The sequence below is a fragment of the Thunnus thynnus genome, chromosome 12 (assembly GCF_963924715.1).
Source record: "Thunnus thynnus chromosome 12, fThuThy2.1, whole genome shotgun sequence".
In the NCBI taxonomy this organism is placed as follows: Eukaryota; Metazoa; Chordata; class Actinopteri; order Scombriformes; family Scombridae; genus Thunnus; species Thunnus thynnus.
Window position 1 is genome coordinate 20,402,037 of NC_089528.1, and position 15,469 is coordinate 20,417,505.

Here is a 15,469-nt window from a genome sequence, read left to right on the forward strand (position 1 = left end):
TTCCCTCAGGAGTTGACAGAGCTAAAAGCAGAGTAAATATTGGACTTATATTCACCTTGTGGAGAGAAACATGACTCCAAATGGATGCTACACTAATGTTGCTTTGTGTCTGCTGGATGTGAAAATAAGCAACTGTTTGCTACAGTAACACGTTCGCCAACTACTTTATAAGGTGATGATATGTCAATGTTGTGTTTACAGGTTGTTGTGTTGCCCCAAAGTCGCCCAAAATATCAATTAATGCACCATGAAATTAAAAATTACACGTTCCAGGTAGCTTTTCATTGTCCATGCATTAATTGTTCTGCTACCTCTTGGCATATGTCAAATTTGTCAAAAAGGTCTTTTTGAGTATTTAGATGCATGTGAACGTTAATCTTTTTTGATGACTCATCTTGAACTTGGCGGCATACACAATCACACCTGATTTGGTGTGACTATCCACTTTAACACCATCCACCATCCACCATTTTTTTAGTGGAGGAGATCATAAGACAGAGATGTGTGTTTTAATAAATACCACTTGAAATTTTACCCTTTCCCCCCATATCCTGCTTTAACCGTAAATATACCACGTTATGGAGAGTAAAGATGCTCCAATACCCGCAACTGTCACAGGAGCAGGTGGAAAGTAGGTATTGCCTGCTTGAAGGTGCGGTCAGGGAAACTATTTACTCAGAGTTAGTGGAGTTACTGCATGTCTTCTCAATAACTCCCCCTCTCATTCTGTTAAGGCCAATCTCTGTTTTGCACCCTGCTTGCACCCCCCAGCCTTAACTCTCACTGTGAAATGATAGGTGTAATATGTCCCAGCCCTCTGAGCCATGGCTGACTCATCACTCTATCTCTCTGCCCTCCAATATGAATTCACTTCAGGCCTCGCTGCCTAGATAAGATAGGGCATCAACTGACTGTGAAGATGTCCTCGGATTCACTTCCTCTCTTTATCACACTGCTGCACGTGGGATGAATTTGAAACCACTGCATGAATTATGTGAAACATCATTAGAGCTATCTGGCTTGGGTTTGTATCTTTTTTTTTTTTAGTCTGTTGCCATAAGGCTATATTTTCAGATAATACACCAAGAAACGGTGCCTCATCAGGCCAGCTGAACAAAAATAAAAAATAAAAGGACATGAAATGCCTCATTTTTTTATGATCTACGATAGCGTTTTGATAATGAAACTGACACTGGCATTGTTAGAATGACCTCTCTTTATACCTGTAGCAGGCATCCATGTTGCTAAGCAGCAGGTAACCAGCTAGGAGCCAGCACATGCTGTATACAAGCCTTCCCAGAAATGAGAAATAATTGGATGCAAATGACTAATATCTGTTTGGCATGAGTGCAGACAGGCCTGTAAGATGGCAGTATAAAATGTGCTATTCAATAATGTATTTATATGGAATCCTGGATAGCAGGCAGGATATATGTGTGTTGCTGTTTTTTATTTTAATATAGTTACAATTACTATTTACTCTCTTTAACTCTGACCTTTGTTATATTTCAAAACTTGTATACTGACCTCTAGGGTCGACCGCAAATAGTCTTGCTTTTGTTCGAGGGTATTTAAGATCTGACTGTGTTCTCACTCGGCAGAGAGAGACGGTGATCTTAGCAAATGACATTGGGTATGTTTCTCTCTCCAGAGATATAATGCATCATATTTTTGATTGTATTTTTGGTTACACCACTTCAACTGACAATGCTCGTTGTGTCTGTGTGTTCTCTTGAGTGATAAAGACAATTTCTCCACGACAAGAGCAAGCTCAAGTGTATGTGCTGTTGTTCTTAGCTGACGCAGCTAATACCTACAAACTGCCAGGTGTAACCTGACGGAAGTGAAAGCTAAGCTAATATATGACCCGTACAGGTTGAAGAGTAAAATAAATAACACGACATTTTGGGTGTGTGTAATGTGCTGCTGTTTGTAACTGTGTATTACGTGCCCTGATGGTTTTTTGTTTCATACTTTGTTTTTGTTAATGTGCATGTGTTTTAATTGTGACCTGCCAAGGGACTGCAGATGAAACTAAACTAAAACAAATTAAACAAATTGTGGTACAGTACATCAAATCATGGTAACTTAATACTGTACACGGTCCCTTACAAAACAATCAATAAATAAAATCTATCAAAATGCTGCTTAATAACAATGTAAACTGCTACATCTCACAAAAATAATACACCTCAAATTAGAAAATGTCATGCTAAACTTTATGGATACTACTAACCCTGAAACACTTCATTTGGCCATGTATGCATATAGAGAAATGCTTTACAAAGGATTGGCAGTCAAGTTTAATAAAGTACTTATTTTTAACCATACTAGCGAAGTGTTGGATGGATTGACATGAAATTTTGTGAAGACATAAATGGCACCCAGGGATTGTATCCTACTGACTTTGCTAATCCTCTGTCCTTTCCTCTAGCGCCACCATGAGCTCAAACTTACCAAATACCTTCCAGCTGTACTGTATTTGGTGTGTTAATTAGCAAATGTTAGCATGCTAAACTATGATGATGAATATGGTTAACATAGACCTGCTAAAACATCAGCAAGCTGATGTTAGCGTTTAGCTTAAAGCGCTGCTAGTACAGCCTCACAGAGCTGCTAGCATGGCAGTCTTCAATTGTGCAAAAGCTTGTGATGATACAGTGACTTCCTGTTAACTTAGTTGATTGCTTTTGATTGACAGTGCTACAGATGTTTCCTAGCAACAAATTTGCACATTACTGGCTAAGAAATTTCTTGAGCTTTATTGGTGCAATGGTACTCGTAAATCTTATTATTGGAACTATCAGTAGATACAAAACTCTAACCTGGGACAGGCATCATGACATCATTGCACATCAGAGAACAGATCAATGATCTTTTTTTAAAAGTGTGCTTCTTGTTTTCTGCTCTCAGTCACTCATCTACTGTAGCTTTTAAATCTCTCTCCTCCTCTACTAAAAACAGATATCTGTCCAGATAAGCTGTCCATTTTGAAGCTGCAGGACCCTGTTCCTCTCCCCAAGGCTATTTTCGAGGGCCAGATAACTCCCACTACTGGCACACCGTCCAGATCCATTTGACACACAATAAGTACATCACAACAGATGTATCTGCCACATCAGCCAGCTGAAGGTCAGCTGGAGAAACACTTCATGTGTGTTAGATGTTAGAGGGGCAGTGTTAACATAAAGCATAGAGAAGATGTTTGTGACAGCAAGGTCGCATTGTGAATGCATTTCACTCCCCCCAGTAATCATAATCAACTGGTAGATTTGAGGAAGAAAAAGAAATATATCAAAAGGGTAATGGGTAAAAGATGATACTCATGCTAATCTTACATATATTCTAACATAAAAAACAATTTCCTTATCTGTGTGGTTTAACCATGAGAACTGCTGCTGTGCCGCATCGGGGCACTGGATATAATTCCTCCCACACATCTTGCACAACTATTCTGCTTTTTATTTCAATGAGACCAATAATAAAAGTGAGTCAGAGCAGATGGATAGGCAGCTCTCCGTTCAGCCAGGCCATCTGTTATGGCTCTAAAATGCGGCCAGTGACCTCAACGCAGAGCTGATCCAGGATCTGCAACGTATGCTGATGTGCTGATGTGTCATGTGGTGATTCCTATCCTCCCAGCACTCCTCAAAATGCACGTATGAAAATAAACCAGAGAAGAAGCTGACACTGTTATATATTGATAAATGGCTATACATTCCTGTATGCCCCCCCCCCCAAAACAAACACACACACACACACCTACACATGTGCACACCGTAGATGCATGCACACAAACTACTCACCAAGGGCAGCAGAAAGATTGCAGTCAGCAGGAAGCCTCTCATTGTCTCCTGTGAAGTGCTTGTATCCAAAAGGCTTGGTGTGTATATGTGTGTGTGTGTATGTGTGTGTGTGTGTGTGTGTGTGTGTGTGTGTGTGTGGGTGGGTGGGTGTGTTCACTGGGATGCACTGAAACTGCTCCCCTCGACTTCACCACACTTCAGCATCAAGGGCTCTGAAATACAACACACAGAGGGAAAAGAGTCTGAATGAGAACAAACAAAAACAACATGAGGATGTGTTGCCCACTGGATTACTCTATTATGTTGTTCTACTGCAGACTGAAAGTAGGACTAAATACTGTCTTCTACAGTAGCTGAAACATAAAATCTTACCAAAATGGTACTGAAAAGCTATTCAGAATACATAAATTTATCTATATATTGGATACATATTTTAAAGCAAAGCCTCTTTTCATAAATGGTGTTTTGCTTTACACAACCATGGTTTTATGTAAGAGTACTGTAGGTGTTTCTAAACAGTGTTTCATATTTTCTTCTGGAATGAACATCTTCAAAGTCTTTCACATAAGCTTTTTGCCACAAGGTAAAAAGGAGAGTCCTTGGATATGATAATTCATTTCTTGATAATCTACCATATACTATTCAATATTCAATAAGTTAATTCTAATGTATTATACTTTATCTGTACAGAAATAAATCTGATTTTATTGTGTCACACAGGCTGATTGTGTTTAACCTTGAAAAAGAATCCACAACCATTAAAAAACTTGATCTGAGATGATTGCTTTATTAATTGATTAGTCATTCAACAACAACAACAACAACAAAAATAGTCAGCAACCATTTTGATAATAGAAGAATCATTTAAACATCAGAGGATTTTCTGCTTTTCTTTTTCTCATATCTTTAGGTTTTGAAGTGTTAGACAAAACAAGCAATCAGGAAATTGTATTTTTCACTATTTTCTGACATTTTACAAACCAAACCATGGACTGAGAAAATAATCAGCAGAATAATCCCTCATGAAAACCAATAAAATAATAATAAATAACCATTGCAACCCTAGAAAAAACATATTTTCACTGCCTTGTCTTCAACCAGAACCTGTATTTTTTTTTTAAAAAGATTCAAGTTTCATTACAATATCAGTTTTTTGTACAAAAATGCTCAAGTTTTAGTCATTTTAAACTGATATATATACTGTAAGTTATGGCTTAACTTTCAACCTACTCAGATATCACACACATAAACAAACACACACCCCTTCAGTGGGTATGTATCACTTCATATCTTGTCCCCACAGAATCCTACACTCATAAAAATCCCCTTGATCCAATCACAGAGGCAACATTTGTTGATTTTTTACTGAGGTTATATACGATCACAAAAGAAATGTCACAAAAGATATGTCATCACCCAAACTCTAAATTAAGGCAGCAACTTGAAACAAAAAGGCATGGATTTATGAAGGACAAGTTGATTACCAAAGGCAAGAAATTTGGAAGGATCGCATAAATTTTCCCTTAAGACTATAAAATTTATGTGCCTCGGGTCAGACTTTAAAACAACTCACCCTCTTTCATGTCTTACTCATCCACACAGCTTCCTGAAAACACAGCAATTCACTGCAAACACAAAGCAGACTGGCGAGCACCAGCAGAAACACACACACATACAATCTCTGAGACAGCAGAGCGCACACGTCCTCTCTGTCAGCTAATTCATGCACACACACAGACAAATTCCGCTGTGTCCCTTCCCTCTAGTACTGAATCCAATTACCCCTAAAGCATCTCTCGGATGCTTTATCAAGCAATAAGACAGACTGTGCTCAGAGGAAAAACCCAGAGATATAGAAGAGGACAACATGTGTCAAACAGGGTTTGAAACCAACTGGGATGCAAACAGAAAAACATAAAATCAGACAGAAGTACAGACAGACAGGGAGAGGAACTGAACTGGCAGACGGAGACAGACATGAAATCAATTAGTTTGTCTTCCTCTCTTTAACCCAAAATGTCGCAGCAGCCATGTTGCTGGAGGCTCCAAACGAAGTTAAAACCAGCCCTTGGTATTTAATACAAATCCATATGGCTATTTGGTATTAAGAAGCACTGACTCGTGCAGGGAACAACAGAGGGCTAAACATCAAACTGCCCTGAGGGCAAGAGAGCAGGAGACTTTTTGCTTTGCTGAGATACGTGTGAGTTACTGGAAATTCTGTCAGGCTTTACAGCCTCAGGAATTAGGAGAAAATTCCACTTCTGTTTAGTCAGCTTTCCTAGAAAACAGAGGAGGCAAAACACTAAATGTGTGGGTTTACAGAATGCAATCATTGTAATTTGTTTACAACAGAACAGTTTTCACAAGGCCGTTAGACAAAACAACTGGTGAGGAACACCCACAAACAGAATAACTCTAACATTGGATAGGAAAAGTGGGAAACACATCCACTAAATTAGCACTGGGATCCCTACAGCAGGTTGTCAATCAACCAGAAGACTGTGAGTATATATGCATACAGATGCAAAGCAGAGAGAAACACTGAGAATGGCTTCAAGTCTGTGCATCATCCTCAATGATTTATCTCTGTAAAAGGGAATTCAAACATCTGTCTCAACATATCAACATCCTCCTCGTGTGTGTTGAATTCCTCTGAACATCGTGGTGCATTCATTATTCATTTTCAGTTTAAAACGATCCTAGTAGCTAAGTAGACACGCTTCCAATTAACCCAAATGCAAGTCTGTTAATGCTGTAAATGGATACTGTGCACGTCTGTCAATGTGCAATAATGCAGTCATTCAAATTAATTAGTTCTTGGCAGCTTTGTTAATGTTCTTGTGTGATAATCATATAGGCCGTATATAGCTCACATTACAGGAACAACAGTTTATCTCTGCTGCTAAAGAGCATTTTCTTATTATTTAGATTGCAGCTTGCAAAAACGGTTTGTGGGCAAATCGGAGGGAAATGAAAAACGCAAAACAGTCTTAGTTACAATCAATCATTGACAAATGATTGTTCCCTTGGTGGTGCAGAATCAATAGGCTAATTTAGCCCAGCCTTATTCCCGCTTTTCCGCATTCGCAAACGTTTAATTCATCAATGATTGTGGGTGACCTTCGCTTTGCACATGGAAAACATCAGCAAGAAAAGCGCCTACCTCCCCCTTATCTACTGTACACTGTCACTCGCAATTTATTCCTAGCTTGCCTAATATTTAATAAGAATTCATGTTTTTAAAATATATAGGATTCCATTAAGGCCTTCATAATTAATCAGTCGCATTGAAAGATGAAGATGTGAGTAAAAACGCGCAGCAGTCGCTGAAAACAAGTCAAAAGGAACTTACCGATGCGTAATTTTCAGAGGCGCAAATATCTACACATGAAGCCATCGGTATTCACGAACAACCGCGGTGTTTGGCAGTGAATTGTGCAGGTTGATACCTCGTCGTCTCTACTCCTAAGACGTGCGCGGTTATTAGTTATCGTCCTGAAAACGACAGGTGCCGTTACTGCTTCTGCTGCTGTTGCTGCTGCTGCTGCTGCTGCAGGACGCACTCACCGCGTTGGCTGCTGCTGCTGCGGCACCACGACGAGGTGGAGGAGGTGGAGGAAGAGGAGGAGGAGGAGGAGAAGGAGGAGGAGGAGGAGGAGGAGGAGGGGGATGTAGGTTCCTTCGGGATTCGCACCTCGTCAGACAGAGAGGGCAACAAAGTGAGACAACAGTTTAGTCCATAAAAGCAGGTACAACTGTACGCAGCTGGAGGAAGAAAGAGGGAAAGAGGGAGAGAGAGAGAGAGTGAGAGAGAGAGAGAGAGAGAGAGAGAGAGAGAGAGAGAGAGAGAGAGAGAGAGAGAGAGAGAGAGAGAGATAGATGGACTACAAGTGAAAAATCCTGTGACATGGGAGTTTCTTCCAAAAAAGCAACTGTTCATAAAACTCTCTCAGCCGCTGACATTTGTGCCTGCGTCTGTCAGATGCTCCAGAAGGCACAAAGTCCGGTTCCCTGCTGGGTGCAATTTGTGAGGCAGTGAGTAAACCGACTGTGACTCACATTTAGTCAAAAGTTTAACATCTGAATTCCTGCATGTTTTCCACAGAAACCAAGCAATGCATGCAAATGGCTATTACCGTGGAAGTGATCTGCAGTGGCCACTGTGGCCGCTGGCAGTCTTGTTTACTTTCAGCACCACGGACAGCGACCACACAATCGCCCGCAGGCATCAATGAGTTAAAAACAAAAGCCTCAAATAAGATCAACATTCGATCCGCACATAAGCAAACTTTTCCACTGAATACTAAGAGCTGCTTTGCTTAAATCTCACCAGGACTGTCGTGATCCAGGTTAGACAGTTTCTAGTGGCAGCTACATGCAGGCTACTCTTCTGAGTGCAGCACAACACAGAGGTGATTGATCACCCAGCTGGGCCTTTTGATGGGTTGGCCATAAATCAATGAGGCATAAAAAGTATTAAACCCTGCCATGATGTGGATATTCTGGGAGAACAAAACAGGAAATGGGAAAGGCCGCAATAAGACACTAGCCCTATCAAAATGTATTTAATGTAAAAAAGAAAGAAAAAAAATCAATGAAAACGCCTGATTGGATGAAGGGTAGTGACGCATGTTTCTTATCGTTCCTGGAACATTTTAACACTGTTACTGGACCTGCCTCAAGGACATGCATGGAAATGCTCCCATTGAGAGAAATTCAAAATTTCTCTGTGTGGCAGTCAGTCAGCAATCTTTAGGCTATTTTTGTCGCATAATAGCAAGCAAGACAATGATTTGAGCCTTGTTTCCATGGCAAACACTCAGCTCCATCTTCCAGTAGCTTCAAGTGTTTTGGCTTTTCAGTTCTATGTGAACTTTAGATCAAGCAACGAGGCAAAGACTGTATTTTTACTGCTGCGATAATTACAGCAGCAGAGCAACAAGAGAGAAAGAAGAGAACAATTGTAATTACTGTGCTTTTATTTAGATTTCTTTTCAGAAATATCTCTCAGAGACAGGCACAGTGTTTAGTTTAGTTTAGTTTATTTGCACAATAATGAGGATACAAATACATTCAGTAGAAAAGACAGTAATTACGGTGCAGGAAAGGAAGGGAGCCTAAAAGGCTTATTCTGAGTCCTCTCCTTATTTATTTATTTATTGTTACTCATCAAAAATGAAACAAGACCGACAGACAGACAGACAAACAAACAGACAAACAACACATAGCACAAACAATATCCATATACACAAAATGCACAACCAAGCATAAACAGTAGTAAAAGAGAAAAAACAAAAAACAAACCTAGATTAAGTACATGTATATATACAACCAACAGAAGCATCTTACCTTAAGGTTCAAGATGAAATAAGAATTTTTTTAACGGTGTCCTAAAAGCTGGCAAAGAAGACAATGACTTCTGTATCATATTCCCGTTTCCATAACTGTGGACCTCTAAATGGGATAAAAATTGATGTCTTGATGCACAACAATAGGGTAAATGGAAATAAAATTTTCACCTAGTTGAATATGAGTGAATGTCTGATAATAAAATATAAAAATTGTGAAAAGCATCTGGAAGGTCTTGATTGCAATTCATGTATTTAAACATAAACAAGCATGTTTGTTAGAATGTGAAATCTCAAAAACCTTCTGAGTAGCAAGTTATTTGGTAAGATATGATGGATATGTAGCAGCCCAAACAATGTTGCAATAGTTGATATATGGAAAAATTAAACTATGATAAAGAGTTAAATGAGAAGAAGGATGGATAAAAAGAACAAACTTTTCTCATTATCTCAAGCATCCTCATGGACCTCTTGCATACATGTTGAATATGGTTTTCTAAATAAATCTTTCATCTATAATAATTCCTAAGAATTTTGTATATGGCACTTGGAAAATTTCCATTCCATTTATAAATATTTTGGATTCATCTTTGGAGTGGGATTTATTTTTGTCACAAAAGATCATAAAGTGACATTTATTAATATTGAGAGTAAGCTTAATCAGCTGAAACCATTAAAAAACAGCAACAACATTTCATCATTTATACGCTCTATTAGTGTTTTGAAGTCATCATGTGAGACTATGAGATTAGTGTCATCTGCAAATAATATAGGGAGAAGACTTTTACAGGTCATAGTCAAGTCATTAATGTATATCAAAAATAATAAAGGGCCAAGGATAGAACCCTGGGGTACCCCAAAAAGTATTTTTAACTTCTTAGATATGTGACCATTAATGGATACAAATTGTTCTCTATTGTTTAAATAGCTAATAAGCCACATGAGACCAGCATCCTGCACATCATATTCATTAAGAGTTTTATGATTAACAGTATCAAATGCTTTGGTCAAGTCTAAAAAGACACCAAACACATTTTTTTTTATCATCTAAAGCTGAAGAAATATTATTGACAAGCTACATCAGTGCTAGTTCAATTGAGTTTTTCTTCTGAAATCCATATTGATGGTTGTAAAGGATGTTCTCAACTAAGTGCTGTGAGAATCTTGTATAAACAGGTTTCTTCAGAATTTTTGAAAAACAGGGTAATATAGATATTGGATGATAATTGCCAAAATTTTTGGGATCACCTGATTTATAAAGTGGTATAACTTTGGGAATTTTAAATTGATATGGGACAACACCAGATTGAAAATATAAGCAAAAAATATGAGTTAGAGGATCAACAATATAATCAGTAATTCCTTAATGAAACTGCTTCTAATTCCATCATGTCCTTCAGCAAATTTAAATTCATAATTGTACCATACACTTCTTTAGCTCTTTAGCACTGGGTGGCTCAAAAATGCAGAGTGGAGGAAACTGACATTTAATTAAACTACATGGGCTCTCATCAGGGTGTTTGATGTTTGATGCCAGAGAAAAGCCAACATTTACAAAAAACTCATTAAAACCATCAGCTATCTCTCTCCTTAACACTTCAACAGGTACTACTGCTGGACCTTTTTTCCGATTCAACAATTTTTTTGACTCCAAGATATCTCTTTAGATACTTAAGTTAATTTTTCTGAAATATATTTTGTTTTAGCTGTTCGTAATGAACTTATAAGTTCCTATAAGTTTCTACATTTAGGACTTAGAATGGCTTTCTTATATAGTTTATTTTTTATTAGAGAGCATATTTTAAAAAATCTTCAGAATTCAGGGTTCCCCTTTAGTAGAAACTTTCATATTTTTTGTAGTAATCAGTCGAAAGCATTTCTCGAAAAAAGAATTAAAGAACACTAAAAATGTCTGATAAGCTTTTCCATCATCTTGCATTTTGAAAACTTCACCAAATGAAACACCATTAATTAAGACAATTGAAGGACTCCATATTCTTTTTGAAAAAATTGCAATATTTTGTTTTCTCATAGACAGTATTTTTACATTTTATATGCATATTTTCTTTTGTATTAATTAATTGAAATACAGAGAAATGATCAGAAATATCAGACATCAATAATCCTGAAGTAAGTCCTGACAATGTTGATAATGATGTTGTTAATAAGTGTAGCTGATGAACTTGTTATTCTGGTAGGTTTATGAATCAATGGATAAAAGTTGGTTGAATAAAGTACATGAAGAAAGTTAACTGTAGATGGCAGATTGACTTAATACTACAATACCAATAACAGCAACAATAGCAATAGCCGGGGAAGGACACCAACAGGATTGCGAAGGACCGCGAAGGCTTGGCCTGCAACCCAGGGTTTCCTGTGAGATGAGAAAGCACATGTGTATCATACTTCAAATAGGCAATATTTCCTCTCAGTGGTTCAGCTTTGAGTTGGGGCAGCAGTTCCTTTCGGACACTTTCAGAAACCATTCATTGATAAAGAAGTTAGTACCATTCAGATACTTTGCTTGCTTTGAAATTTCTTTCTTATCCTTGAATGGAAGTAGCTTCAGGATTATTGATCTTGGGCGTCCTTTGGGATCATATACTTTCCAACGTGATGTGCTCTCTCATTTTTAATAAGTTTAGGGTCAATTTTGAAGTGGTCAGTAAACAGCTTTTTGCCTTGATCTCAATGTCAGACCATGACTCAGTGTTAACATCAGGTATGCCATTAAAAATTATATTGCTTCTCCTGGACTGGTTTTCCAAGTAGTCTAGCTTTGCAAACAAATCATTCGTAGAGGTTTGGTAACCTGAGAAGCTCCCAGGCTTTGATTTCCTCTGTCCTTTTCACATTGCTGGTTTTCAAGTCATCCAGATCAGCCAGAGAAACCTGCAGACTGATTTTTAGGTCCTCAGTGCCCTTAATGTTGACACATTTGCAACATCCTGAACAACGTTATCCATGCGAGCAATGGTAAAATCAACAAAAACCTGTAGACATGACATAAAGCTCCTTTCTTGCTACTCAAGTAACTCTTTGAAATATGTTTTCTCTTGCTCAAGTAATTCATGAACCATTGATATGGTAACACAATCTTAACCACTTGACTGGCCATTGCACAGACACAATGGGCTTCAAGTGCTTAGCAGACCACTTTAGAGTTGCAATCTTAAAACTTCTTGAGCAGTGAGAGTGGGAATGAGAGATCGTAAAATTCACATCCAGTCTGTGGAAATACCAGCCAGGAATTAGTCCAACTGCCAGCAGGTTACAGGAGCTTAAAAGCACTTACAAGCTGGGCATGATAGCTAGCGCAGGATAGCAGGCTAGTCTAGGCCAAATACAGCTCACAAACAAACAGAGGCTGACGTTGCTCCTGATGAATGGTCATTTTTGGAAAATCTTGCAATAAAACTCTCCAATGGTGGCATTTCAGTTTTAGTTCAAGAACTAAGCTCAAGTTCAAGAACAAAGACAAGCAGGAAGATCTAGCAAGATTGTGACCACACTGTGACTCTTCAGTGTGGGCCCAGAATATAATAATTGATTTAAGGTTTCAGACAATTGCTCAAGGACGAAGTGACACTCATGGTGGGTGCCGTAATTGAAATGTCTGTCAGTGTCAAAGGTCACCCTTCTGGCTATTAAATGACCCACACCCCCATCCCCTCTCTACACAAACACACACACACACACACACATACACACATTTGCGCAACTATCCTTGTTAGGACATTGCATTGACTCCCATTTATTGTGGACAGCCTAATCCAAACCCTAATCCTAATAGTAACGTGGGCCTCAGAAATGACGTTTTGTCTCATTAGGACTGGGCTTTGGTCCCCATGAGGACTACTGGTCCTGACAAGGTCAGTGTTTATACCAGAAAAGGTCCCAATGAGGTAACAAAAATGCACACACACACAAACATTAGGAAACAAACATCTGTAAACTCTGTTAATCTGTTTTGTCAAGACCGTGTAGGCGTGGTTGATCTGATTTATTGACAGCGGTCTTGCAAAATGAGGAAACAACCCCACAGTTGTCATCATGTTTTGATTAAAATATTTCTAAATCCTGATTGAGCCATGTAAATATGTTATTTGCCAATTCAGACTCAGAATAAATCTCTCAAGTGCACTAACTACAACTCTCCAAACTTTGCCAGAAAATTGTTTGTTTGTGTAGAATCCATCATTCAAAGTAAGAAGCAGATTGAGGAAATATGTTTTCAGGGCCTTAAAATAAAACCCACAACAGAGCTGGAGGAAGGTCTATAGGGAAAATTTCCATGCTGGAAAGACTTTTGTGAAAAATTTACCAGAATCTAATTCCTAGACTAGAAAGCTTTAGATAAGGACACATTAAATGGTAGATGTCAAACAACAAATAAAATCCTTCATGCAAATTGCCCTACATGGCACACACTTAAATCGTCCAACTTCAGGTCAGCTTTAGTGTCTTTTTCAAATAGTTAAGTCAAGTCAAGTGAATTTTTATTTATAAAGCCCAATATCACAAATCACAAATTTGCCTCAGGGGGCTTTACAATCTGTACAACATACTCTATCCTTAGACCCTCAATTTGAATAAGGAAAATCTCCCCCTAAAAACCCTTTAACAGGGAAAAAGATGGAAGAAACCTCAGGAAGAGCAACAGAAGACGGATCCACTTCCAGGACGGAGAAACATATCATAAGATGTTAAGTATTTAGATGCACATAAATGTTCATCTTGGTTGTTTTTCTTCCCTGCTGCTAGTCCTCTGACTTGTCAGATCCCAGTGTGAAGCAATGTATTCCACTGGTATTTGAGTAAGTACTTTTATAATACACACACATAATAGCATTAACCTGTTTTTTATGCTCTGTGCAGTGACAAATAGATTTTACAGAGATTTGAGAACATGCCCTCAAAGAGATGAGAAGAGTGGGTTTGTTTCTTCAGTTGCTTTATTGATATAACAGTCTCTTGAAGGTGTATATGCTCCATTGCACCGCCACTCAATGAGCCTCTCCACAGGACATCTCTCCCTCTCTATGTCTGTCTCTCTTCTGCCATCAAGTGCCAATCAGACTCTCAGATTGCCATGGTGACTCGTCTTCGACAGAATGTGGGAGGGAAGCATCAAGTGGTTGAGTGCTGAGCTACCACCTACCCACCTCATCTCAAAGAGGACACCGTGGGGAACCAGGCAAGACCTCATCCTCAACCCCATTCCCTCTTCATTCTCCTCCCACATATTGGTCTCCCGCTGAGTGTCTCGCTTGTAGGAGATTAATCAATCAGCTATGCACACGAAAAACAGCAGAGGAGGGGGTAAACGGGACTATCCACTAAAACTATATTGGTTGAAGAAACCAAAAATAAAAGACTGAAAGGAGAAACTTAGGTCATCTGCCACTGATGAAACACATCACAAACTAAATCAGAGGAGAAAGCGAACATTTCTTTTAGGGTATTTATTCTGTAGAGGTGTACTATGACTATTTTGATAAATTAAGGGGCATCAAGACAACAAAAATGCAAACTCAGGAGCAATTTAGAACTTCCCATAAAAAGCCCTGAGTTGCGATTTTAAAAAACAACCGGTTTCAACCTTTGCAGGTGGCTTTAAACCTCAATCTGACATTTTTACACATTCATTAAATAGGTGGTGTATCCTGATTGGATAATTGAAACCACAGCCGCATGATGATGAGAGTCACTCAAATTCACAAACCAGGATTGAAACAAACAAAAATGAATAAAAGAACATAAAAAAATTAAAATAATGAACAAAAAGGGAACAAAGGTCATCAACACAAAACATTATCAATGATATTATGTAGGAAAAAACAAAAATGTATTTATTTCGTAAAAATTAATTTCTTTATTCAGATCTTGCTATATTGTTGTATCAAGTTTATTTTTTTTTTCTTTTCTCTGGATGGGTGGGTGAGCGTAAATTTGATCTATTTCACACCTTCAATCCTTAAAGGAATAGTTTCACATTTTGGGAAATGGCGGATGGCTTGTAATGTTGTTGGCAGAAACTTGGAAATCAGCGCAGAGTCAGCACAGAGCATGGTTCGACACCACCTTGCTGTCTTTATTTTATTTTTTATTTTAACCCAAACCATGATCTTTCCCTAACCCTAACCAAGTGGTTTTTGTACCTAAACCTAACCAGACCTTAACCACCGCATTGTCACACCATAAAATATAATTATTTTTTAACAGTGATAGTGCGTGTTGAAAAATGATGCTAAAGGGGTACACCAAGTGTTAAAAAGTGACGCCAGGGGGTCCTGACCAAGCGTTGATATG

At 38.4% G+C, this 15,469-nt stretch overlaps 1 protein-coding gene across 6 annotated transcripts in view; it reads right to left on the minus strand.

Annotated features, from left to right (window-relative positions):
* Window positions 1–8,020, minus strand: part of adcyap1r1a (adenylate cyclase activating polypeptide 1a (pituitary) receptor type I) — a 28,436-nt gene extending 20,416 nt beyond the window's left edge. For 2 of the 6 annotated variants that reach the window (XM_067606229.1, XM_067606231.1), the window contains exons 1-2: window positions 7,162–8,020; window positions 3,807–4,018 (exon numbers count right to left, since the gene is read on the minus strand). In XM_067606229.1, coding sequence (XP_067462330.1) covers window positions 3,807–3,848 — 42 coding nt within the window. In that variant the 5' untranslated portion in view covers window positions 3,849–4,018; window positions 7,162–8,020. The remainder of the gene's footprint in view (window positions 1–3,806; window positions 4,019–7,161) is intronic. The other 4 variants (XM_067606227.1, XM_067606226.1, XM_067606230.1 and 1 more) reach the window with 4 other exon arrangements.
* Between the last annotated feature and the right edge of the window lie 7,449 nt (window positions 8,021–15,469).